General features: G+C 44.7%; 1 protein-coding gene across 2 annotated transcripts in view; it reads right to left on the bottom strand.

The window, feature by feature from the left end:
- LOC143948448 (Krueppel-like factor 5) overlaps positions 1-25,559 on the bottom strand; it is an 84,276-nt gene extending 58,717 nt beyond the window's left edge. Inside the window, exon 1 of one of the 2 annotated variants that reach the window (XM_077465174.1) lies at positions 25,291-25,559. In XM_077465174.1, coding sequence (XP_077321300.1) covers positions 25,291-25,440 — 150 coding nt within the window. In that variant the 5' untranslated portion in view covers positions 25,441-25,559. The remainder of the gene's footprint in view (positions 1-25,290) is intronic. The other variant, XM_077465173.1, reaches the window with a different exon arrangement.
- Between the last annotated feature and the right edge of the window lie 417 nt (positions 25,560-25,976).

Below are 25,976 nucleotides of genomic sequence, written 5' to 3'. Positions count from 1 at the left end.
TGGCTGAAAGCCAGAGGGAAATTATAGAGCAGTTTCTGGTTCCCCAACCGTATAGGCGGATGCTACTTGACCTAGCCCACAACGACACACTGGGAGGACACTTGGGGGCAGAGAAAACAGAGGCCAGAATAACTGACCGGTTTTACTGGTCAGGGGTGAAGGCTGAGGTTAAAAGATATTGTGCATCTTGTCCCATTTGCCAGTTAACTGCCCCAGTGCCCCACTATAGAAGCCCTCTGGTACCCTTGCCAATTATTGAGGTTCCATTGGAGCGGATCACTATGGATCTCGTGGGACCCCTGGTAAAGTCGGCAAGGGGGCACCAATATATATATTAGTCATCCTAGACTACACAACCAGATATCCAGAAGCAGTTCCTTTGAGGAAAACTTCCTCTAAGGCCATTGCCCGGGAATTATTTCAAATGTTTTCACGAACTGGATTTCCCAAAGAGATACTAACGGACCAGGGCACCCCTTTTATGTCAAAGGTGGTGGCGGACTTATGCAAACTATTTCATGTTAAACAGTTGCGGATGTCCGTCTATCACCCGCAGACCGATGGCCTAGTTGAGAGGTTTAATAAAACTCAAAAGTCCATGCTAAAAAGAGTGGTCCAGAAAGACGGGAAGGATTGGGATATGTTACACCCTGCACTCTTGTTTGCCATTCGAGAGGTTCCACAAGCCTCCACGGGCTTCTCACCATTTGAGCTAGTGTATGGGCGAAGGCCCCGGGGGTTGCTCGATCTGGTAAAGGAAACGTGGGAAAGTGAATCCTCACCGCACAAAACCGCGGTAGACCATATCTCTCAAATGCGAGAGTGGGTGGCTAAAGTGATACCGCTGGTGAGGGAGCACATGCAGAAGGCTCTGGATGCCCAAAGAAGGGTGTATAACCGATCGGCAAAAATCAGACAGTTTCATGTAGGAGACCGGGTGGCTGTCCTAATACCCACAGTGGAGAGCAAGTTCTTGGCCAAGTGGCAAGGTCCGTTTGAAGTAGTAGAAAAAGTGGGGGAGGTAAACTACAAGGTACATCAGTCAGGGAAAAGAAAACCATACCAGATCTATCACGTAAATTTGTTGAAACCCTAAAGAGACAGAGAACAGGTATCCGCGGTGGTAGTGGTACAATCAGGAGACAATGCAGGGATCGACTTGGTGCAGGTGGCTGCTACCTTAACTAGGCCCCAAACCCAGCAAGCAAAAGAGTTCCTTCAAAAAAATAGGGACATGTTTTCAGGGTTGCCGGGTCTCACCAATGTCATTGAGCATGACATTGTAACTGAACCCAATGTAAAAATTCGGTTAAAGCCTTACCGTATACAGAAGCCCATAGAGTGGCAGTGTCTGAAGAGGTCAAAATAATGCTCAAACTTGATGTCATTGAGGAGTCGCAGAGCGAGTGGTTGAGTCCAATCGTGTTGGTACCCAAACTCAACGGCACTCTCCACTTCTGCAACAACTTTAGAAAACTTAATGAAATCTCCAAGTTTGATGCTTATCCCATGCCACGGTTAGATGAGCTAATTGAGAGGTTGGGTCCTGCCAGGTAGGGATGAGCTTTGTGTTCCAGTCGAACGTACGTTCGACTCGAACATCGGCTGTTCGCCCGTTCAGCGAATTCCGAACGTTATGGGCCGTTCGCACCAAATTCGTGTGACGCTCACGGCCCACAATGCACTGCGCCATCGCAGTGCATTGCTGGCTCATGATTGGCCAAGCATGCACTGTGACCCCGCATGCTTGGCCAATCACAGCGCTGGCAGTGAGGAGAGCCATGATTGGCCCCAGGCAGGATGCCTGTGGCCAATCATAGCTCAGGCTGTGTAGTACATGCCCCACACTATATAAGGCCGCCAGCACGGTGGCCTTGTGTAGTGTGTTGGCGTCTGTAGGAGTTAGTGGGTGTTCTGTGTACCTTCAACACAGTATACACCGTTCGTTATCGGACGATTTTGCATTCTTGCTCTTCTGTAGTGGTTGTTGTCTGCGTGCCCTGACCGCAGTATGCACCGCTATATCCACCTATATAGCTAGCTATCTTGCGCTTTTTAAATAGAGCTTGCAGTCAGTTGTAGGAGATTCTGCGTCCCCTGACCGCAGTATACACCACTATATCCACCTATATAGCTAGCTATATTGCTCTTTTTAAAAAGAGCTTGCAGTCAGTTGTAGGAGATTGTGCGTGCTGTCTGCGTGCCCTGAACCCATTATACACTGCTATATCCACCTATATAGCTAGCTATCGTGCTCTTTTTAAATAGAGCTTGCAGTCAGTTGCAGGAGATTGTGCATGCTGTCTGCGTGCCCTGAACCCAGTATACACCGCTATATCCACCTATATAGCTAGCTATCTTGCTCTTTTTAAATAGAGCTTGCAGTCAGTTGTAGGAGATTCTGCGTGCCCTGAACCCAGTATACACTGCTATATCCACCTATATAGCTAGCTATCTTGCTCTTTTTAAATAGAGCTTGCAGTCAGTTGAAGGAGATTGTGCGTGCTGTCTGCGTGCCCTGAACCCAGTATACACCGCTATATCCACCTATATAGCTAGCTATCTTACTCTTTTTAAATAGAGCTTGCAGTCAGTTGTAGGAGATTCTGCATGCCCTGAACCCAGTATACACCGCTATATCCACCTATATAGCTAGCTATCTTGCTCTTTTTAAATAGAGCTTGAGGTCAGTTGTAGGAGATTGTGCGTGCTGTCTGCGTGCCCTGAACCCAGTATACACCGCTATATCCACCTACAGTGCCTTGGGAAAGTATTCGGCCCCCTTGAACTTTTCAACCTTTTGCCACATTTCAGGCTTCAAACATAAAGAAATAAAATTAGATTTTTTTGTGAAGAATCACCAACAAGTGGGACACAATTGTGAAGTGGAACGAAATCTATTGGATATTTTAAACTTTTTTAGCAAATAAAAAACTGAAAAGTGGTGCGTGCAAAATTATTCGGCCCCTTTACTTTCAGTGCAGCAAACTCACTCCAGAAGTTCAGCGAGGATCTCTGAATGATCCAATGTTGTCCTAAATGACTGATGGTGATAAATAGAATCCACCTGTGTGTAATCAAGTCTCTGTATAAATGCACCTGCTCTGTGATAGTCTCAGGGTTCTGTTGAAAGCGCAGAGAGCATCATGAAGACCAAGGAACACACCAGGCAGGTCCGTAATACTGTTGTGGAGAAATTTAAAGCCGGATTTGGATTCAAAAAGATTTCCCAAGCTTTAAACATCCCAAGGAGCACTGTGCAAGCAATCGTTTTGAAATGGAAGGAATATCAGACCACTGCAAATCTACCAAGACCTGGCCGTCCCTCTAAACTTTCAGCTCAGACAAGGAGAAGACTGATCAGAGATGCAGCCAAGAGGCCCATGATCACTCTGGATGAACTGCAGAGAACTACAGCTGAGGTGGCAGAGTCTGTCCATAGGACAACAATCAGTCGTACACTGCACAAATCTGGCCTTTATGGAAGAGTGGTAAGAAGAAAGCCAATTCTCAAAGATATCCATAAAAAGTCTCATCTAAAGTTTGCCACAAGCCACCTGGGAGACACACCAAACATGTGGAAGAAGGTGCTCTGGTGAAATGAAACCAAAATCAAACTTTTTGCCCACAATGCAAAACGATATGTTTGGTGTAAAAGCAACACAGCTCATCACCCTCAACACACCATCCCCACTGTCAAACATGGTGGTGGTAGCATCATGGTTTGGGCCTGCTTTTCTTCCGCAGGGACAGGGAAGATGGTTAAAATTGAGGGGAAGATGGATGCAGCCAAATACAGGACCATTCTGGATGAAAACCTGTTGGAGTCTGCAAAAGACCTGAAACTGGGACAGAGATTTATCTTCCAACAAGACAATGATCCCAAACATACAGCAAAATCTATAAAGGAATGGTTCACAAATAAACGTATCCAGGTGTTAGGATGGCCAAGTCAAAGTCCAGACCTGAATCCAATCGAGAATCTGTGGAAAGAGCTGAAAACTGCTGTTCACAAACGCTCTCCATCCAACCTCACTGAGCTCGAGCTGTTTTGCAAGAAAGAATGGGCAAGAATTTCAGTCTCTCGATGTGCAAAACTGATAGACATACTCCAAGCGACTTTCAGCTGTAATCGCAACAAAAGGTGGCTCTACAAAGTATTAACGCAAGGGGGCCGAATAATTTTGCACGCCCCACTTTTCATTTTTTTATTAGTTAAAAAAGTTTCAAAAATCCAATAGATTTTGTTCCACTTCACAATTGTGTCCCACTTGTTGGTGATTCTTCACAAAAAATAAACATTTTATATCTTTATGTTTGAAGCCTGAAATGTGGCAAAAGGTTGAAAAGTTCAAGGGGGCCGAATACTTTCGCAAGGCACTGTATATAGCTAGCTATCTTGCTCTTTTTAAATAGAGCTTGCAGTCAGTTGTAGGAGATTCTGCGTGCCCTGACCACAGTATACACCGTTATACCCACCTACATAGCTCTTCTCTAATTGAGCCATCTGCCATCTGCAGGAGTTAGTGGGTGTTGTGTGTGCCTCCAGCACAATATACACTACCCAATTGCTGGTTTCCCCATCTCCCTTCAGGCCTTTACCATGTTTGGAAGGCCAGCAAGGAGAGGCAGACAGGCGTGAGCCGATAAAAGAGGGCAAGCAGGCTCTGTCTCTAGGGACAACAGTGCTGGTCGTGGACGCGGTGCACCGTCATCATCAGCACGTGGCCATGGGACACGCTTGTCCTTCTTTTCGGCAGCTGGACATGTTGAGCCGCAACATGCCGAAGACTTGGTAGAGTGGATGACCAAGCCTTCTTCATCCTCATCATCCTCTCTCACCCAGGCTCAGGGTACTAGCAAAGCAGCTGCCAACGCATCGTCTTCCCTCCTCTCAATGTCATCATCAGTGACTCCTTCCCTAGACCCATCACATCCTCCTAAGGAGTCTCCTGAACTATTTGAGCACAGTGTTGGGTACATGCTTCAGGAGGATGCCCAGTGTTTTGTAGGCTCTGATGATGATACTCATCTAGAGGAAGGCAGTAGAGTGAGCGCAGAGAGAGGGGGTGCTCAAGAAGGACAGCAATCTGGCAGTCATGTTCCACAAGCTGCAGCATGCTGCCAGGTTTGCTCCAGCGATGAAGAGGGAGGGAATGATGAGGGCACTGACTCCACGTGGGTGCCTGGTAGGAGAGAGGAGGAGGAGGAGGCACATGTCCAATGAGGCAGGATGCCCTCCAGGGGCCAGCTTAGGGGCAGCACACCGACTGAATCACACTGCAGAGCTCCGCCTGTGCAGGGCGCTGCCTCTGCGCATTTTTCTTAAAGTTCTTTGGTGTGGGCCTTTTTTGAGACGAGTGCATCAGATCGCACCGCTGCTATTTGCAACATATGTCTCAAGCGTATCTCGCGTGGCCAAAACATCAGCCGCTTGGGCACCACATGCTTGACCAGACATATGTTGACCTGCCATGCAGCTCGCTGGCAAGCGTACCTCAAAAGACCCACACCAAAGAACAAAGCAGGCCTCTCCTTGCTCCTCATCAGCTGGGATCTCCAACCCCACTAGACCTTCAGTCCTCTCTGAAACCTGCTCTGAGAGGAATGAAGGTGTAGAATTAGGTGTGTCACAGCCAAGTGCTTCCGAGCACTCTGCTAGCAGTACACCCACGTCCGATTATAGCAGGCAAATGTCCCTGCCCCAGCTGCTGGACAGTCGAAGGAAGTTCACTCCCAGCCATCCACATGCGCAGCGGTTGAATGCTAGCTTGGCTAAATTGCTAGCATTTCAACTGCTGCCTTTTCAGTTGGTAGACTCGGCCCCCTTCTGTGAGTTTGTACAATGTGCGGTTCCTCAGTGGCAGGTCCCCAAACGCCACTTTTTCTCACGGAATGTGGAAGGCAATGTCCTTGCCTCGCTGGACAGGGCGGTCAGCGGTAAGGTGCATATTACCGCTGACTCACGGCCCATTGGGTCACTCTTCTGGCAGCTGGGAAGGATGCAGGACAAGGTGCAGTAGTGTTGGAGGTTGTTACGCCACCATGCCTCCAAAATTCTACTATTGGTTGTGGCACACCTCTCTCCTCCCCCCCCCTCCTCTTCTTCTTCCTCCATGGCCTCTTCCAGTGCTCTGTCCTCAGAACCAGCGGTGCTCCGTAGGTGTTCCAGGGGCTACACAAGTACGCAGGCAAAACGATACCATGCCGTGCTTGCACTGGTTTGTTTGGGGGACAGGAGCCACACTGGGGCAGATGTTTTGTCAGCTCTGCAGGGGCAGGCTGAGAGGTGGTTGACGCCACGCCAGCTTAAGCTAGGAATGGTGGTCTGCGACAATGGCACCAGCCCTCCGACAGGGACAACTGACCCATGTACCCTGTGGGGCTCACGTCCTTAACCTGGTGGTGCAGCGGTTCTTGGGCAGGTACCCGGGCTTACAGGATGTCCTGAAGCAGGCCAGGAAAGTCTGTGTGCATTTCCGCCGATCATTTAATGCCTGTGCTCGGCTGGCTGAGTTCCAAAAGGAGTTGAACCTGCCCAAGAACTGCCTGATATGTGACATGCCCACCAGGTGGAACTCAACGTTGGCCATGCTGCAGCGGAGGGCCATCAATGAGTACCTGTGCGACTACGGCACCAGGACAGGGTCAGGGGAGCTTGGTTTTTTCTCACCACGCCAGTGGGGCATGATCAGGGATGCATGCACTGTCCTGTCACTGTTTGAGGAGGCCACAAGAATGGTGAGTAGTGACAGTGCATACATCAGTGACACTGTACCTCTTGTCCACCTGTTGGAGCATACGCTGCGTGGAATAATGGACAGGGCACTTGAGGCAGAACAGAGGCAGGAAGAGGAGGACTTCCTTGCCTCTCAAGGCCCCCTTTATCCAGACAGTGTTCCTGCTGTGCCACCCATCACACATGAAGAGAATGACGAGGAGGAGGAGGATGATTGTGTCAGCGTGGAGGTGGAGGCTGGCATTCAGCATCAGCAGCAGTCTTGTAGTGATGATTTACAGTCCCAAGAAACCCGTGGACTTGTACGTGGCTGGGAGGAGGTAGCTGCGGATCATGTTGTCCTTAGTGACCCAGAGGACTCCGGACCGAATGCCTCAGCTAACCTATGCTGCATGGCCTCCCTGATCCTACAAAGCCTGCGGAAGGATCCTCATATTCTTCGGATCAAGGAGAGGGACCATTATTGGCTGGCCACTCTCCTTGATCCACGGTACAAGGGTAAGGTTGCCGACCTTATCTTGCCATCGCAGAGGGAGCAGAGGATGAGACATCTCCAGGAGGCCTTGCAGAAAGGTCTGTGCAACGCGTTCCCAGAGACTGGGAGGTTACAAACTCCTGGTCCTGGACAACGTGTTGCTGAGGCATCGGTCAGAAGGAGCTGTGGAGAAGGTGGCCGTCTGACCGATGCGTTCAGACAATTTTTTAGTCCGCAGCCCCAAGGTATGATCGGTTCCAGCAACCATCGCCAGCGTCTGATTTACATGGTGCAGGAATACCTAGGGGCAAGGTCAGACTTGGACACCTTTCCCACCGAAAATCCTCTGGCTTACTGGGTCTTGAGGATGGATCACTGGCCAGAGCTTGCACAGTATGCAATTGAGTTACTGGCCTGTCCTGCATCCAGCGTCCTTTCGGAACGCACCTTCAGTGCTGCTGGTGGCTTTGTTACCGATCACAGGGTGCGTCTGTCCATCGACTGACCTTCATCAAGATGAATCAGTCTTGGATCACCCACAGCTACCAAGCACCTGAAGCTGATGTAACCGAATAATTTTTTTTGAAATATCACATCCCTTCAAGACTGCCTATGCTGATGCTCAGTGACTGTCCTGTTATGTTGATTGTCTATCCTCTTCCTCCTCCCCTCATATTTGGAAGAACATTTGTGGTTCTGGGTGATGCCACCAGCCCAATTTTTGTGCCCCTGTTTAACAGGGCCTTTTTTAAAACTTTTTTTTGCATTGACCCATGTCCCCTGGGGCAGGAGCCAGGTCCCTAAACCCTTTTTAGGACAGTATCTTGCATATTAGCCATTAAAATTAGCACTTTTAATTTTGAAGTCCCATAGACTTCAATGGGGTTCTAAAGTTCGTATGAATTTGCGGTCCGTTTGAAAGTTCTGTTGTGAACCGAACCGTGGGGTGTTCGGCTCATCCCTACTGCCAGGTATATTAATACGCTGGACCTCACGAAAGGGTACTGGAAGATTCCCCTGACCAAGTAAGATAGGGAGAAAACAGCCTTCTCTACCCCGGAAGGCCACTTTCAATACAAATGAATTTCCAAAGGGCCATGGACAAAACTTTGCGTCCACATCATCGGTACGCTTCTGTTTATTTGGATGACATAGTCATCTTCAGCCCTGATTGGGAGTCCCATCTTCCCCGAGTTCAGGTAGTCGTAGACTCCTTGAGAAGAGCAGGATTCACCATCAATCCGGAAAAATGTGCAATTGGGGTGGAGGAAGCCAAGTACCTAGGGTACATTGGGGGTAGAGGGCTAGTGAAGCCCCAAATGAGTAAAGTAAAAACCATACAGGACTGGCCCCCGTCCCCTAACCAAGAAGCAGGTCAGAGCGTTTTGGACATAGTTGGCTACTACCGGAGGTTTATCCCCAACTTTGGCACCATTGCTGCACCATTGACTGACCTGACCAAAGGCAGAAAGTCTGTGATGGTAAAGTGGAATGACGATGCCGTAAAAGCTTTTCAGAAGCTTACGTTTTTAAGCATTGTGCCAGGATGCGGTGCTCGTAGCTCTGGATTTTACTAAGGATTTTGTAGTACAGACAGATGCTTCAAATGAAGGGTTAGGAGCAGTCCTGTCTCAAGTGATCAATGGGGAAGAGCACCCCGTAGTTTTTCTAAGTAGGAAGCTGACGGCAGCGGAGAAAAACTACGAGGTGGTGGAGCGGGAGTGTCTTGCCATTAAGTGGGCTTTGGACTCTTTATGTTAATTCCTTCAAGGCAGAAGGTTTTGCCTGGTATCCGACCACACCCCACCGACCTGGGTGAGGCAAAATAAGCACACTAATGCCAGGGTAACAAGGTGGTTCCTTTCTCTCCAGGAGTTCAATTTCGTGGAAGAGCACAGATCTGGGAGACAACATCAGAACGCTGATGCCCTCTCCCGGGTCCATTGTATGATGTCAAAAGGTGCCTCCAACACCTCCCGTTGAGGCGGGGGGGGGGATATGTACAGGGTTGGGTCCTGGACGGGTGCTATGTAGCACCTGTATTTGGGTTGTGGTCCTTTTAAGGGAATCCCGGTAGGCTTCAGGGGGTCACCCAAAAATGGGTGAGAAATTCCGGGTATAGTCATTAGGAGAGGACTGACTTGTGGTCCTCTCTATATTAAGAGAGAGATAGTTGGGACCCGGAATTTGGGGGGCCCTGAAGTGACATTTGGGTGGGAAAGAGCCTCCCTCCCTGACCACAGGGATTCTGCACACAGGGGGCTAAAGGCCTCCAAGAAGACAGCTAATAAGACAGGAAGTAGTAGAGAGGTGGTAGTGAGGAGGAGTAGGAGATTAACACCTATCGGAGGAGCTGTCTTGCTGTTTTGGAGGCTGCAAAAGATCTCTATAAGGACTTTGGGGTGAAGACCCGGCTACAGAACTGTAGGTGCTTTCTTTTTTTTTCTTTTTTTTTTTGTGCTGAAGATAAGTGCACTTTAATTTACGTTTTGATTTTGTGTGCTGAAGAAAGCCTTATTTTTTATTTAATTATAAATAAAAGTATTTTGGTTTCACCTTTGACCGGTTTATGCACTTGGTCACGCGGAGCTAATATCCCCAAAGTTTACAAAGTTTATTCACTGATATGGTAAACAGGTAATACAGCATATTTGTATTCGAGTTAGGCACAGATAAATATCTATATACTATATATAATGTGTATACCCAAACACAGAGTGACAGCAACCCTGCCTACTGTCATACCCTCCGCACTCCTCTCCTGTACATACTGCCCACTGTCATACCCTCAGCATTCCTCTCCTGTACATACTGCCCACTGACATTCCCTACGCACTCCTCTCCTGTACATACTGCCCACTGACATTCCCTACGCACTCCTCTCCTGTACATACTGCCCACTGTCATACCCTCAGCACTCCTCTCCTGTACATACTGCCCACTGACATTCCCTCCGCACTTCTCTCCTGTACATACCTCCCACTCTCATACCCTCCACACTCCTCTCCTGTACATACTGCCCACTGTCATACCCTCAGCACTCCTCTCCTGTACATACTGCCCACTGACATTCCCTCCGCACTTCTCTCCTGTACATACCTCCCACTGTCATACCCTCCACACTCCTCTCCTGTACATACTGCCCACTGTCATACCCTCCGCACTCCTCTCCTTTTCATGCTGCCCACTGTCATTTCCACCACCAGGGCTGGTGCAAGGATTTTTGAGACCCTAGGCGAAACCTCATTATGTCTCCCCCTGACTCCATCCCCTTTGCCCTGCCAATGTATACCCCACCTTTTTAATGAAGAGCCTGTAGAATGCAGCCCATCAGCGCCTATCAAATGCAGCCTCACCAGCGGCCTTTGACAAATGTTTGCTTGCTTCCATTCATTCGGGAGTCAGGACACAGTCCTCTGCCACCGCTGCACCTCTGGCACTATGTGCGAACGGAGCGGCAGCTGCCTGCTGATGCTGAGACTTAGTTGCTTGCTGCAGAGAGAAGAGAGTAGGAACACCAGTGGCCGAGCACCCTAGGCAGCAGTGCGCCCTAGGCAGCTGCCTAGTTTGCCAAATGGTAGCACCGGCCCTGCCCTCCACACTCCCCTCCTCTACATACTGCCCCCTGTCACACCCTCTGCACTGCTTTCCTGTACATACTGTCCCCTGTCATACCCTTTGCACTCCTTTCCTGTACATACTGCCCACTGTCATACCCTCAGCACTCCTCTCCTGTACATACTGCCCACTGTCATACCCTCAGCACTCCTCTCCTGTACATACTGCCCCCATCATACCCTCTGCACTCCTCTACTGTACATACTGCCCCCATCATACCCTCTGCACTCCTCTCCTGTACATACTGCCCACTGTCATACACTCAGCACTCCTCTCCTGTACATACTGCCCACTGTCATACCCTCTGCACTACTCTCCTGTACATACTGTCCACTGTCATACCCTCCACACTCCTCTTCTGTACATGCTGCCCACTGTCATACCCTCTGCACTCCTTTCCTGCACATACTGCCCACTGCGATACCCTCTGCACTCCTTTCCTGTACATACTGCCCACTGTCATACCCTCCCCACTCCTCTCCTGTACATACTGCCCCATCATACCCTCTGCACTCCTTTCCTGTACATGCTACCCACTATCATACCCTCTGCACTCCTTTCCTGTACATACTGCCCTCTGTCATACCCGCCACACTCTTCTCCTGCACATACTGCCTAACGTCATACTCTTTGCACAATATCCTAGATCATTTCCCTAATATATTTTTTGGGTTGCAGACATGCAGAAAGCACCTTTGAGACAAATTTTAATTACGTATTCTGGTGGCTGTGAATCATGGACAGTGACACCAGTACAATGCTGTGCAAGAGTGGCATTGCCCCTGAGAAAGTTTAGAAGATACAGTGTGTATGTATGTGTGTGTGTATGTATATATATATATATATATATATATATATATATATATATATATATATATTTTTTGTACATAAGGTGCCACCTGGTCAGTCCCAGCTGCACATGCACTGATGGCCTATAGTGGCTGTAAGCTCTTCCGAGAACTGCTTTCCATATTTTCCTTCTGACATATCTAATCAATCATCTAATCGATCATCTTATCTGTGCCGGTCACATACTTATATACTTCACCAATATTTACTAAACTGCCAAAATGACCGTTGAACAGGAAGTGTTCTAATCTTAGAGGCTACTAATATAAGGAGGAATTTCTGAAACTGGGCTCCATTTCTACTCCTGAGTATGCCAGAACCTATAGACCTCTTGAAATACCCTCTTTTTGGATCATCAAATCCTATAGGACCTCCCCGCAGCAGCCTTGGCCCCACACAATAATGGGCATATTAGGGGTTTCCTAGTTAGCAAATACATCATTACTTGGAAAAATTTCACTGACCATAATAATAATTGCTAGTTATTATGTAGTTATGGTTGAGTCCAGATGCTGAAAGCTAGCTTTGTAAAGACATGGTTTGATGTTCAGCAATTCAAGTGGCCTGTACAAAGCCTTTTGAGAAGGTGTTCCAGCATGACTGTGCCCCTGTGTACAAGGGCAGCTCCATAAAGATATGGTTTGACCAGCTTTTTGAGGAGGAACCTCAATGTCCTGCACAGAGCTCTAAACTCAACCCTATTAAACACCTTTGGGATGAATTGGAATGGCCAGCATTCATCCAACATCAGTACTTGACCTCAACCCCAATGAAAATCTTTCGGATCAGGTCTTCTCATCCAACATCAGCACCTGACCTCAACCTTACTGAACACCTTAGGGATGAGGTCTTCTTGTTCAACATTAATACCTGACCTCAACTCTACCGATAACCTTTGGGATCATGTGTTCTCATCCAACAATAGTACCTAAGCTCAACCCTACTGAACACATTGGGGATGAATTGGAATGGCAATTCTGAGCCAGGTCTTCTCATCCAACAACAGTACTTTATCTCTGCCCCAACAAACATCTTTGGGTTCTGGTTTTCTCATCCAACATTAGTACCTGACCCTGACCTCAACTTTACTGAACACCTTTGGGATCAGGTCTTCTCATTCAACATTGATACCTGACCTCTATCCCTACCGATCACCTTTGAGATCAGGTCTTTTCTTCCAACATCAGTACCTGACCTCAACCCCACTGAACATCTTTGGTGTCATTTCTTCCCATCCAACATCAGTACCTGACCTCTACCCTACTGTACACCTTTGGGGTCAGGTGTTCTCATCCGACATCAGTACCTGACCTCAACTCTACTAAACGCCTTTGGGATAAATTATAATATTTATTGTGAAGACTCAACCCTTACCGAACCACTTTGGAATCAGGTCTTCTCATTTACTATCATTATCTAACCTCAACCCTACTGAACACCTTTGGGATCAGATCTTTTCATCCAACATCAGAACCTGACCTCAATCTTACCGACCCAGTGGTAGTCGGCCTCCCCGGTCGGCCGACCCCTCGGGTAACCGCACCCCCCCTCCCGCGGTCGGTCAGTCATGCAGCCCCGCACTTACCTCATCTAGCTCATGAGAGGGCAGCACTCCTACGGGCAGAGAGAGACAGCTTCCATTGCATCTCCTCCTCTGCATCAACGTGGCTTCCGCCGTGAGTTTCCTCCCTTCTCCTCCTAGGTGTCCAATAGGTTTGCCTGTCCTTGCAGCCAAGCGGGTGATGGGTTTCAGGACCCTCTTCCTGATTGGCCGAGAGGAGGACCAGTGTAACAATAGCGAATATTCATTCAGTCACTCGGTGGGCTCGGGGAACAGAGCACACCGTTTTTTAAAGCTTAGTATGCCTCGTACACATGATCGGATTTTCCAACAACAAATGTTGGATGTGGGCTTGTTGGAGGAAGGTCTGACCGTGTTTACGCTCCACCGAACATTTGTTGTCAGACTGTCCAATCGTGTGTACGCAAGTCCGTTGCACAAAAGTCCACACATGCTCAGAATCAAGTACGAGCTGGAAAAGCGATTGGTCTTGTAAAACTAGCGTTCGCAATGGAGATATCACATGACTATTGAACTTCCTTTTTATCGGCTCGCCGTACGTCTCGTATGCCACTACATTCGTAATTGTTGGCCAACATTTGTGTAACCGTGTGTATGCAAGACAAGTTGGAGCCAACAACCTTCAAACAAAATTTCACGTTTTTGTTGTCGGAAAGTCCGATCGTGTGTACAGGCATAAGAGCCTCTCTGGCTCTAATCATGTGCTTCAAAAAAAAAAAAAACCCATTGGAATCCATGTGTCCGGCACCATGCATGGATAAGGGGAGCAGTGCCCGTGTGGCCCCTAATGGATGGGCCGTCACTGCTACTGACCACCTTTGGGAAAAATTATATTTATTATGAACTCAAGCTCTACTGAACATCTTTTGGGATCAGCTTTTCTCATTTACTATCATTATCTGACCTCAACCCTATTGAATACCTTGGGATCAGGTCTTTTGAATCCAGCATCAGTACCTGACCTCAATCCTACTCAACACCCTTGGGATCACGTCTTCTCATCCAATATCAGACACCTCCCAAATGGAAAAAAAAAGTACCCCAGGCACACCCCCAAATCTTGTGGAAAGCCTTCCCAGAAGAGTGGACACTGTTATAGGCCTTAAAAAAAAGCCATCTTCATAACTAAGGTTCATGGTGTTGGAATGAGATGTCCTCATATGATGGTCCACAAACGGTTGGCCTTGTAGTTTACCATTTGTGGATTCCTTAACTGTTTATGGATATCTTTGCAACTCCTCTGAAGCACTGCTTATAGACTTCCATAAGACTACAAACAGGTACATTTATGTATGTGTATGTTTTGACTCTAGAAGTTTTCCACAGTCGTAGATAAGGCAATAATTGTTATCTCCACTTTACAGGCTGTATGGAATGAGGTAACTTTGCGATATTACAATAGAAATAGATTTAATGATTAACCAGCCACTCCTGTGTTCGTGCCCTCTTGCACACCTGAGATGGCTAACGGCAATCATTAATGTTTCATATATATCTGCTTTGTATCTCTGCTGTCACTCTAATGCTCAAGCTTCGAGAGCACAAGTATGTTACTTTGTAACATACCAGAAAATTGCGACAATAAAAGAGTGTCCCTTGTGTGAACGTGCCGAACAAGAAAGTCACACAGCATACCATTGTGTTCAATGCGTTTGCCCCAAGATCTACATTTCTTCTTGAGAAGACCTTACGATGCATTAAACCCCACCAGACCTGAGGTTCAGGAAGAATCTATAATGCCGTGCACACGCGATCAGAAATTCCACCAGCAAAAGACTGATGAGAGCCTTTGGTAGGGAAATGCGACTGTGTGTATGCTCCATCGGACTTTTGCTGGCCGAATTTCCGCCAGCAAAAGATTGAGAGCAGGTTCTCAATTTTTCGGTCAGAAAAGGTTCCAATCGTCTGTACCAATTCTGACGCATGCTCGGAAACAATTTGATACATGCTCTGAAGCATTGAACTTAATTTTCTCGTCTCATCGTAGTGTTGTACATCACCGCGGTTGAAATTTCAGGAAACTTTTGTGTGACGTGTGTATGCAAGGCAAACTTGAGTGGAATTCCTTTGGAAAAACCATCCAAGTTTCCGCTCGTGTCTATGGGGCATTAGTCCTGTTTGTTTGTATGGGGCATTAGTCCTGTTTGTTTGTATGGGGCATTAGTCCTCTATAAGGCCCTCTTCTCTGAGTTTTCCATCAAGAGCTATCAGGGCTTTTTTTTTTTTTTGCAAGAAAGCAGTCTCACCACCTCCAGCACATAATGTAATGGCAAAGGGGCTGGGGTGTGCTGAAAGATCTATTGCTACTGATTTTTGGGAATTTATTGTAGCTGGGGGCATCTGTTGTTGCTGCTGGGGGAATCTATTGCTGCTCTGGGGTTTTTATGTTGCTGGAGGATCTACTGTTGATGAGGGAGGGTCTTTTGATGCTGGCTTCTGGGGGATCTATTGTTTACAGCAGGGGTCTATTGTTGCTGGGGCAGATCTATTGTTGCTGGGGGGTATGTTATTCCTGGGCAGGGTCTATTGTTGCTGGAAAGGATCTATTGTTGAGGGAACTGAGTTAGACAAACTGTGGTTGGTTGGTTGGTTGATGGCAACCAATCACTGAGGAGACAGTGAACAGGGAGGTGTGGCAGCAGCCAGCCCAGGAGAAGACTGCAAGCCAGGAAAGTTCTGCTCTCCGCTGAATGCCAGGGGGCGTAGTCACGTGGTTGGTTGCTAGACGCTGGGGGGTTCTAGCAACCAACCCTCGCTGGAATGTCAGTCAGTGATGAGCAGGAAATGGGACTGCCGCGGGTGTACGACACCATTGCAGTGCACCCAGTAAGAGACTTGGGGCTATGAGCCCCAGATTCGGGGCTTTAGCCTCAGACGCATCACCCCAGCGACGCCACTGCTGGGGGGGTCTATTATCATTAACCAATTCCATACGAATTACTTAACAACACAAAATTATACTTGGCTCTGTATTCTCTAATAAGGAGCAGTACTAGGAGGTGGATAGGGGGCAGAGACAAGGGCTCAGAGGTAGGTCAGGGGTGGAGACAAGGGGTGACTTGGGGCAGATTGGAGTACCTGCACCTGCACCAAAAAAAAAAGCCCTGAGATCAATAATACAACTAAAGAAAGGAGCGACCAGTGTGCAGAGAAATGGGACTTCTAAAATATGGTTCATGGACCTTTAATAAAATTTAGCAACATGTACATCAATCCAAAGTGTTTCAGGGGAATAGACTTCCCCTTCTTCAGGGCTGTTGCTGCATACTATTTGGACACCGGGTGCTCCTTTTTATCTAAGTCTACATGCTGAAATGACCTTAAGGTCGCACAGAAGGCAACAGCACAATCCCTGAGAGGGCCCACCGCCATCATCCATCACTGGGCACTAACCACCAGAAGACTTTTCTTCCTCTTGCCCACACAAATACCCACTCAGAACCAATGACCAATCCAGTAAATCCAGAGTGGTCGCCAATGCTAGATGTTATCCTGGGCTTTCACCTGTCCTTTCAGCCCCAAATCCAACCAATGTTCAAATCTTGTAGACCTCTACCTTTGTACATTTCCAAAATACACCCCTTCCTAAGCAATGACACCACCAAGCTTCTAATTAATTCCCATGATATCTCTTGCCTTGACTATTGCAACCTCATCGTTGTTGGTCTACCTCTACACAGGCTATCCTCCCTTTAGTTCACCATGAATGCTATTGCCAGGCTCACCTGCCTTTTCCAACCAGTTTCCGCCGCCCCTCTCGTCCAATCTCACCACTGGCTTCATATTGCCCAACAAACAAAAAACTACAATACGAACAACATACAAAGCCATATACAACTCTACTCTGAGCTACATCACTAATCTTGCCTCAACATATCACCCAAGCCAACCACTCTGCTTCTAATGACATTAACATTAATGACATGAGGCGTTAAAGGGGCATTTTGTTGCCCCTGAAACACGTTGGCTGCATTTATGAGTGTGATGGAACCGATCCCACACTCCGATTGAGTGCTTCCGTCAGTATACCGCTTCCTATGTCGGAATATCGATATCAGATATTCCAACCGCTCACAAGCACAAAACAAGCCGACACTTGCTTAGCTGCTCAACATGAACTGATTTATTAGAACCAAAATGCCAAGTATTTATAATACAGTAGAAGACTAAAACCTAACCTAATTAGCATGAGCTAATTATCTAAATCAACACTCAGACTAGTTGACTGAGGGATAAGACTTTGACTCCTAGCTCACTAACAATTCAATAAACATTACCATAAACATCAACACAGGGTTAATTAGCCCAAACAACAATGTGTGGAATACTATTAAAAGCCAGACTAGACTCATTTACATTATACAAGCCAACAGGCAGGTGGCTGGAGTTCATGACATTAGCATCTGACAGTGTGTCCCAACAGCATGAGGCAACACACATTACATATACAGCATTGAATCTGACTAGCACAGATTATAGTTGGGTTCTCATTCACCCTGTGCCCCTTAAAATCCAGGGCCCATAATCGATCGGCAAGAGGCTCGCATTCAGTCCTCTCAAAAAGCCTGTGTCCCTGCTAGGTCTGTCACACATCTCCCCTTTCGGCAGGAGACTAACACAGGAGACCCCAGACAGGTTGACTCCGAATTTAGTCAGTAGTTCCAGACCCCCAATGCCGGTATCCACACAGTACCCCAAATAAATTGTCCCAAACAGAGCATTACTTACCCAGCCAACCTCTGCCTCTCTCGGAGAACATGCACACCGCTGGGGAGAGGCCTGGACTGACCCTTCTCCCTGGAGTTCTTTCAGATGCTGGAGAGAAGACAGGGTGACTGGGCTCACTCCATAATGCTGTTGGGGATCTGGGCCGACTGCCCAGCATTCCTGGGGTATACAAGTGGCGACTGAAGTCCCATCCACTTTTGGTAGGTGAAAATCCCCCAGTTCTTGCAAAGCAAGGCTGACATCCTCCTGTCTCAGTGCCGCACCATTTTCTGGCGTTGTCAGTGGAGACCAAAGTTACATACCCCGATATCAGCTCAAGCTGCAGTTGTGTGTAGGGGCAAAGTAGCATTTTGCCCTGTTAGCACCTCAGCTGAGGACCCCACATCATCCACTCTGGCTAACAGTTGGGGAGTGACTGTCATCTTCTCACCATGGGCCCCTAGAGCTACTGCAGGCGTGGGGCAGGGGTCTTGGACCCTCTGTCCGGTGGCCAGCACTTCAGCTGGAGGAGTCTCTTGTAACTCCACAGTTGCCGGTGCTGGGCAGAGGTTGGTTGCACTCTGACCTGTTGCCAGCACTTCTGCTGGGGACTCACTCCACATCCACCGCTCCGGTTAACTGTTGTGGCAGGAGGCTGGCTTCCTCCACTCCCAAATGGTATAACTGCCATGGGGAAGGTGAGCCGGCTGATTCCTTTTCTGTTCCCTCATCTGGCTGCTGGGATGACATTTCTCTATCACTGTCTTCCAGGTGCACGGATCTTTGCTGGAGAGGAAAGACTGCTTCCTCCACCCTGGCCAACTGTTGGGGAGGGACAATGAACACATCCTCTCCCTTCTCACCCTGTATCCTGATCTGCTGCTGGGAAGTGACCACCACCTTGTCACCCTGAACCTTCAGAACTGCCACAGGTATGGGGCAGAGGCCTTGGACCCTCTGTCCGGTGACCAGCGCTTCAGCTGGGGAAGTTCCTTGTAATTCCAGAGATACTGCTGTTGGGGCTTGGCAGAGCACAGTAAAGTTTGGCCCTAATACCAGCTCTTCTGCTGGAGGCTCATCCAGTTCTTCTTCCTCAGTAGAAAAGTCTATCAAATCCCCTGTCTCTGCAACTGGTGTCTGGGAATAGAGATTCACAATCTCCTGTCCGTGGAACCCAGAAGATGCTATCGGTGCTGAGCAGAGGTTATCAGAGCTTTGCCCTGTTGTCAGCACTTCAGCTTTGGGGATGGCAATCTCCAGATTTTTCACTTCCGGTTCTCCAGCATGCTGCTGGACAGGCACATTCCTCCATCCAAGATCATTCCATGCAGAAACGGGATCATCAAGGTGAGTCAGCACTTGCTGCATCTGCCATAAGACCTCTGCGTCCATAGCTGCAGGGGCAGGTTGGCAAAGCACACTGTTACTCTGCCACATTGCCGACTCTTCAGCCAGGATTTCAGAGTTGTCCACTGGTATTTCCTTATAGTCCCAGGCAAAGGGAGCCCAGCCCTGGCACTGAGCAGAGTCTAGCAGCCGTCTGTAGGCGATCTCCAGTTCCCATTCCTGATCGGCCAGAAACTCCAAATCTTCCAGTGCCCACTGCACTTCAAAGATGTTCAGTAGCCCTTTTCTGAAATCCATGATTTCGTCCAACTGCCACTCTAAATCACTCCCAAAGTTAGAGTCCCCTGTCAGCTTCGCATACAACAGTCCCAGGCCACCGTAGCTTAGGACTTCAGTTGGGCTGTCATCCGCTATCCAGGGATATGCTTGGGATACATGCCACCGGAGGGCTCTGTAACTCTCATCCAGCTTCATCTCTGCCCAGACCAGCCTGCTTAATTCAGCTGTCTGCTCCTTGTGCATTTTTTCTCCTAAAAACAGCACCCGCAATCCATACTGCGACCAGTACCTTTCCTGGTTGGAAGGGAGAACTTTTCCCTGGTGACGCTGCTCACGGGCTAGCGCTTCCTTCCAGAGTCCGCAGCGAATAGAATCAAACCATCCCAGCAGGACCTGCTCTGATACTGGTCCTCTGTGCTGTAGCTACATCTCTCGCAACCTCCCTCTAAATTCCTTTTCCATGGCGGCTGGTATCTGTACGTCTCCTCCTCTCCTGCTATCCGGACCTTGGATCCAGGTGGAGGTTTGGATGTTCCAGACTGCAGGAACTGTCCCACTGCTTGCCAACAATGTGACGGAACCGATCCCACACTCCAATTAAGTGCTTCTGTCATATACCACTTCCTCCCAGCCTGAATATAGATATCAGATATTCCAACCGCTCACAAGCACAAAACAAGCCGACACTTGCTTAGCTGCTCAACATGGACTGATTTATTAGAACCAAAATGCCAAGTATTTATAATACAGTAGAAGACTAAAACCGAACCTAATTAGCATGAGCTAATTATCTAAATCAACACTCAGACTAGTTGACTGAGGGATAAGATTTTCCGGCTCCTAGCTCACTAACAATTCAATAAACATTACCATAAACATCAACAAAGGGTTAATTAGCCCAAACAACAATGTGTGGAATACTATTACAAGCCAGACTAGACTCATTTACATTATACAAGCCAACAGACAGGTGGCTGGAGTTCATGACAGTAGCATCTGACAGTGTGTGTCCCAACAGCATGAGGCAACACATTATATATACATATATAAAGCAGTGAATCTGACTAGCACAGATTATAGTGGGGTTCTCATTCACCCTGTGCCCCTTAAAATCCAAGGCCCATAATCGATCGTCAAAAGGCTCGCATTCGGTCCTCTCAAAAAGCCTGTGTCCCGGCTAGGTTTGTCACAATGTGATTGTAATACAAACAATTATTGGCACTTTGGACTCCCACTCTGTGGTTTGGCACCCATTTGTATGTCTTTTGTGGTTTTCTTTGCTATCTTCTTTCCAACTGGGGAAAGTCAACCTCTCCTATTTGTCCTGCTGTCACCAGTATAGAAAATAATTGGAAATCCAATCTTTTGAGTTGTCACCAGAAAACTAATTTGTGTGTTTATCTTCAACTGGGGACATCTCTTCTGATGACAACATAGAGGGGATGGTCCTTATTTTAGATCAGCCTTTCTCAACCAGGGTTCTGTGAAAACCTAGCTTTCCTCAAGAGGGTTCTAGGGTCTCCTTAAGCAGTGAACAGTGATGGGTTGATCTCCTGGTTGACGGTGCTCACTTAGTTCTGCACCAACACCTCTTAGCAGAACCACAATAATGGGACCTGTGGAGCTTATCCTCTCATTTCTCAGGCAAGTAATCACTGAAACTAGTAATTATGTTTACTGTCTGTAATGGGAATATTCTTCCTGCTGGCCACCAATGTAAGGAACAATCTTTCCAATGACCACCAATGTAAGGAGCATTCTTCACACTGACCACCACTGTAAGTTTCAGCCCCCCTAAAGTCTGCATGATAGTAAGCTGGTCCTTTAGAAAGTTTGGAGATCCCTGCTCTAGATCAATCTTTCTCAACTAGGGTTCCTCCCGAGGTTGCTAGGTATTCCTTCTTCCCACTGACCACCAATTTAAGGGACATTCTTCCCACTGACCACCAATTGAAGGTGCATTCTTCCCACTGACCACTAATGTAAGGAGCATTCTTTCCACTGAACGCCAATGTAAGGAGCAGTCTTCCCACTGATCACCAATGTAAGGGGCATTCTTCACACTGACCTCCAATGTAAGGTGCATTCTTCCCACTGATCACCAATGTAAGGGGCATTCTTCACACTGACCTCCAATGTAAGGTGCATTCTTCCTAATGACCACTAATGTAAGGAACATTCTTCCCACTGACCCCTAATGTATGGGGGGCTCACCACTAACCACAACAGAGATGAAACATTTTTTTTTTGCCTTCCTCTGGATCAGTTATGAGTATAGGATACTGTACATGGAGGTTTTCTGTTTATTAAATTTTTTTTATATTGATTGAACTAACCGGGGTTGACAAGGGACCTGCGGGTGTTGGACCAGAGGAACTAAGGTAAGTATTTCTGACCTTTAGTACCACTTTAAGCATAATGTATCAATTAAATCAAGTCCTGGTTTAATATGAATACCATTGGAAGTCAGGTTACTCTACCTTCCAGCTAATTAAATAATTACAAGCGTTATAATTATTCGACAACCAAAGTAGGGTTAGATGAAAGTGATTAGGAAACAAACATCAGAGCTAATTTTCTTTGTAGGTAGGTAGGTGTGTATTTAGATGTCTGTATATCTGCTGGCAGAATCCTGTTGAACAGGTAGAACTGTCGGCCTTTGCCTCCCCTCCCTAATAAAATACCTAATCTTATCCCCAGGGGGTTCTTATACACAAGGAATCTGTACATTGAGATACTTCCTCCAGGCACCTCGAGGAGACACCAACATGTGGCTGCGTGTGGATATCATCAGCAATTACTTCAAATTAAATTGGAAAATAATGTAGAAAATTATTTGATCTACACAAGTCTAACTTATGGAGCAATATAAATTTATTTACTGACTTATTGTTTTTTTTTTTATTGATTTATTTGAAAAAAACAAAACCCAAAAAACATTTTTCCTACACAAGTTTAGCTTATGGAGCCATTTTATTTACTGATATATTGATTTATTTTTTGATTTATTTATTTAAAAAAAACATTTTTCCTACACAAGTCTAACCTATGAAGCAATATTATTTACTGAATTATTGATTTATTTTTTCATTTATTTATTTGAAAGAACTGTATTTATTTATTTTCTTATCATTTTTCCTACACATGCTTAGCTTATGGAGCCATTTTATTTATTTACTGATTTTATTGATTTGTTTCTTGATTGATTTATTTGAAAGAACTATATGATTAAAAGTCTGTTTTTTCTACACAAGTTTAGCTTATGGACCAATTTTATTTATTTACTGATTTCTTTTTTTAATAGATTTATTTGAAAGAACTATATTTAAAAAAAATATATATATATATTTTTTTTCCCCTACACAAGTCTAACTTATGAAGCCATATTATTTATTTACTGACTTATTGATTGATTTATTTGAAAGAACTGTACTTTTAAAAAATATTTTTTCCTACACAAGTTTAGCAATAGAACTATACGATTAAACATTTTTTTTCCAAGTTTAACTTATGGAGAAATTTTATTTATTTACAGATTTATTGCTTTATCAAATGATTGATTAAAAATAACAATATTATCAACAAGTATCAGCAAGCTATATAAACTATTAGAATAAATTTGGTTTAGACTACTGGTTCCTGTCTGGCCCTTCAATGCTACTTACATTGGTTTATATGGAATCAAATATCGAATAGAAATTGAACCATTGATTGTTATAGTCAATACAGATTAAGCCACGCATGAACATACAAAAAAAATATTTCCTATCATTTTACGACACCTGCACAGGTATCACCTTCTAACAATCTGGCCAACATGTGCATACAAGGTACAGACGTGAACACAAATAATCTCAACCTGTCTAGATAAAGAACAAAATGAACGCCTAGTTATAGATATAAAGTTATATACAGTGAAATAAAAGTAACAACAAAAATGTAAAGCTCTGCAACATATATAAAGTTATATTTAGTTTGTTAAAATAATAAAAAGCTTACAAAATACCTCTAGAAAATGATTTTATATCACTTGCCCCTCCCTTAAATGATTTTATACCACTTGGCCCTTTTTTTTAACACATATATTATATACTGTATGTATATATAAAAAAATATATTGCAAGCTCTCATGAGCAGGGCCCTCCTAACCCTCTTGTATCTAATTGAATTTTAAATATACTGTCCCCCTTAATTTTGTAACGTGCTGCACAAGCTATGGATGCTATATAAATCCTGAGTAATAATAATAATAAAAAATAATAAAAATAATAGTAATAATAAAACCTGAATAATAAAAAGAAAAATAGTTAAAAATAATCTTGTGACAGCTACCCAGGGACCACGTATGCATGATAAACAACATACATATGCAACACACACATATATATGCACATGAAATATCCAAATCTTTCTAGAATGTTAAAGCACAAAAAGTACACGTCACTAAAAAATCTGTTAAGATAAAAATAAAAAAAAACATTCTGCTTGAATTTGAAAATAAAGTAACGTTCGAAAATAGGAAACAATGGGTGCAGAAAACAACCGTAAAATAAAAATGATATTTAAATAATCATAAATATATAATTATATTTATGATTATAGTATTTATTTAAAATAACTAACAATATAGATAACATTATATAATTATATATTAATATAGCACTCTTTAGTAATAAGAATAATAGCATTCAAATCTTTTTTAGACTATGTCAAAATATACTGTTGAATATAATATAAGAATATATATATATATATATATATATATATATATATATATATATATATATATATATATATATATATATATATATATATATATATATATATATATATATATATATACATATACACATACGATAATTTTTTAGTAATACAATATTATTTTAATATATTTTGGGATCTCTCTCTCTCTCTCTCTCTCTCCCTCTTTCTCTCTCTCTCTCTCTCTATCTATCTATATTAAAATAATATTATATTACTGAAAAATTATTGTATTTGTGTGTATATATGTCCTATAATATATTTATGATTACAGTATTTAAAATAACCAACAATATAGATAACCTTATATAATGCTATATTAATATAGCACTCTTCAGTAATAAGAATAATAACATTCAAATCTTTTTAGAATATGTCAAAATATAGTGTTGAATATAATATGATAATAAAAGTGTGTGTGTGTGTGTATATGTATGTGTGTGTATATATATATATATATATATATATATATATATATATATATATATATATATATATATATATATATATATATATATATTATATTAAAATAATATTATATTACTAAAAAATTATTGTATGTATGTGTATATATCCTATATGTGTACACACACACACACACACACACACACACACACACGTAAACACCTATTATATAAAATCAATAAAACATTTTTTACATATATATTATATACTGTATGTATATATAAAAAATAGTATTTATAATAAAAAATAAAGCTATGTTAAATATTACTTAATTCAAATAAAAAAAAAAAAAATAAAGAAAAAAAACGGCACGTTCTGATTGAAACTAAGATATTGCTCAAGACACAGAAGAGACGGACGCGGAAAATGACGAATCGTAGGGATTTAGGCGGCCAAGCAAGGCAAGGTGTGTTTCGAACAAAGAAGGCGAAATTTCAGAACCCTGACAACCCTGCATTGGTTTCTCACCTCGCTGATCTCTGGCTGAGTTGTCAGCATCCTTATCGCAGGTTTGATATCCTCAAAAACAGCCCCATCTTCTCCACCGTCCCCAGACATATTCACTGGTTTTAACTGGGAATAAACAGCGCTGTCACTGGGGCTGCTTTGCAGGGTCATGCCTGGACCCTGGCTGGAGGGATTTGTATGGTGGGATATAAGGGAGGTGTGCTGGCCGAGTCCCTGGAAATGATGGGAAATAAGTGTAGTGTAGGGTCTCTGTCCTATACCTGGGGAGGGTGGAGTGCAGGGAAGGGGGCGGGCTTGGGGGTTTTAGTGACAGGTACACTAAGCCAATAGACAGGGAAGGTGGTTATCTGTGACCAATCAGAAAGGAAGGTTAGTTCAGGTATGTCTAAGGCTGGGATACCTGTTTTGAATGCGAGAGACTTAAGTGATTAAATCCAGGCAACCCAGAGAGAAATGCTGAGTGCGTGTTAAGACATATACAGGGGAGAGCTCCTATTTTCCAAGATCCCTACAAAAAAAACAAAAAACTTTTCCATCAGGTTATTGAGGTGACATTGATTTTATTATATAGTATTATAATATTTATACAAATATATAAATACAAGTATATAATGTATACAAAAATATATATATATAACATTTATACAAAAAAAGGAAATAAAAATTTAACATCTATACACAAAAAA

Source organism: Lithobates pipiens, unplaced genomic scaffold, assembly GCF_037356315.1.
Source record: "Lithobates pipiens isolate NorthernLeopardFrog02 unplaced genomic scaffold, aLitPip1_a1.2 Scaffold_1, whole genome shotgun sequence".
Lineage (NCBI taxonomy): Eukaryota > Metazoa > Chordata > Amphibia > Anura > Ranidae > Lithobates > Lithobates pipiens.
The sequence above is the reverse complement of the archived record's forward strand: the minus strand, read 5'-3'. Positions and strand labels throughout refer to the sequence as shown.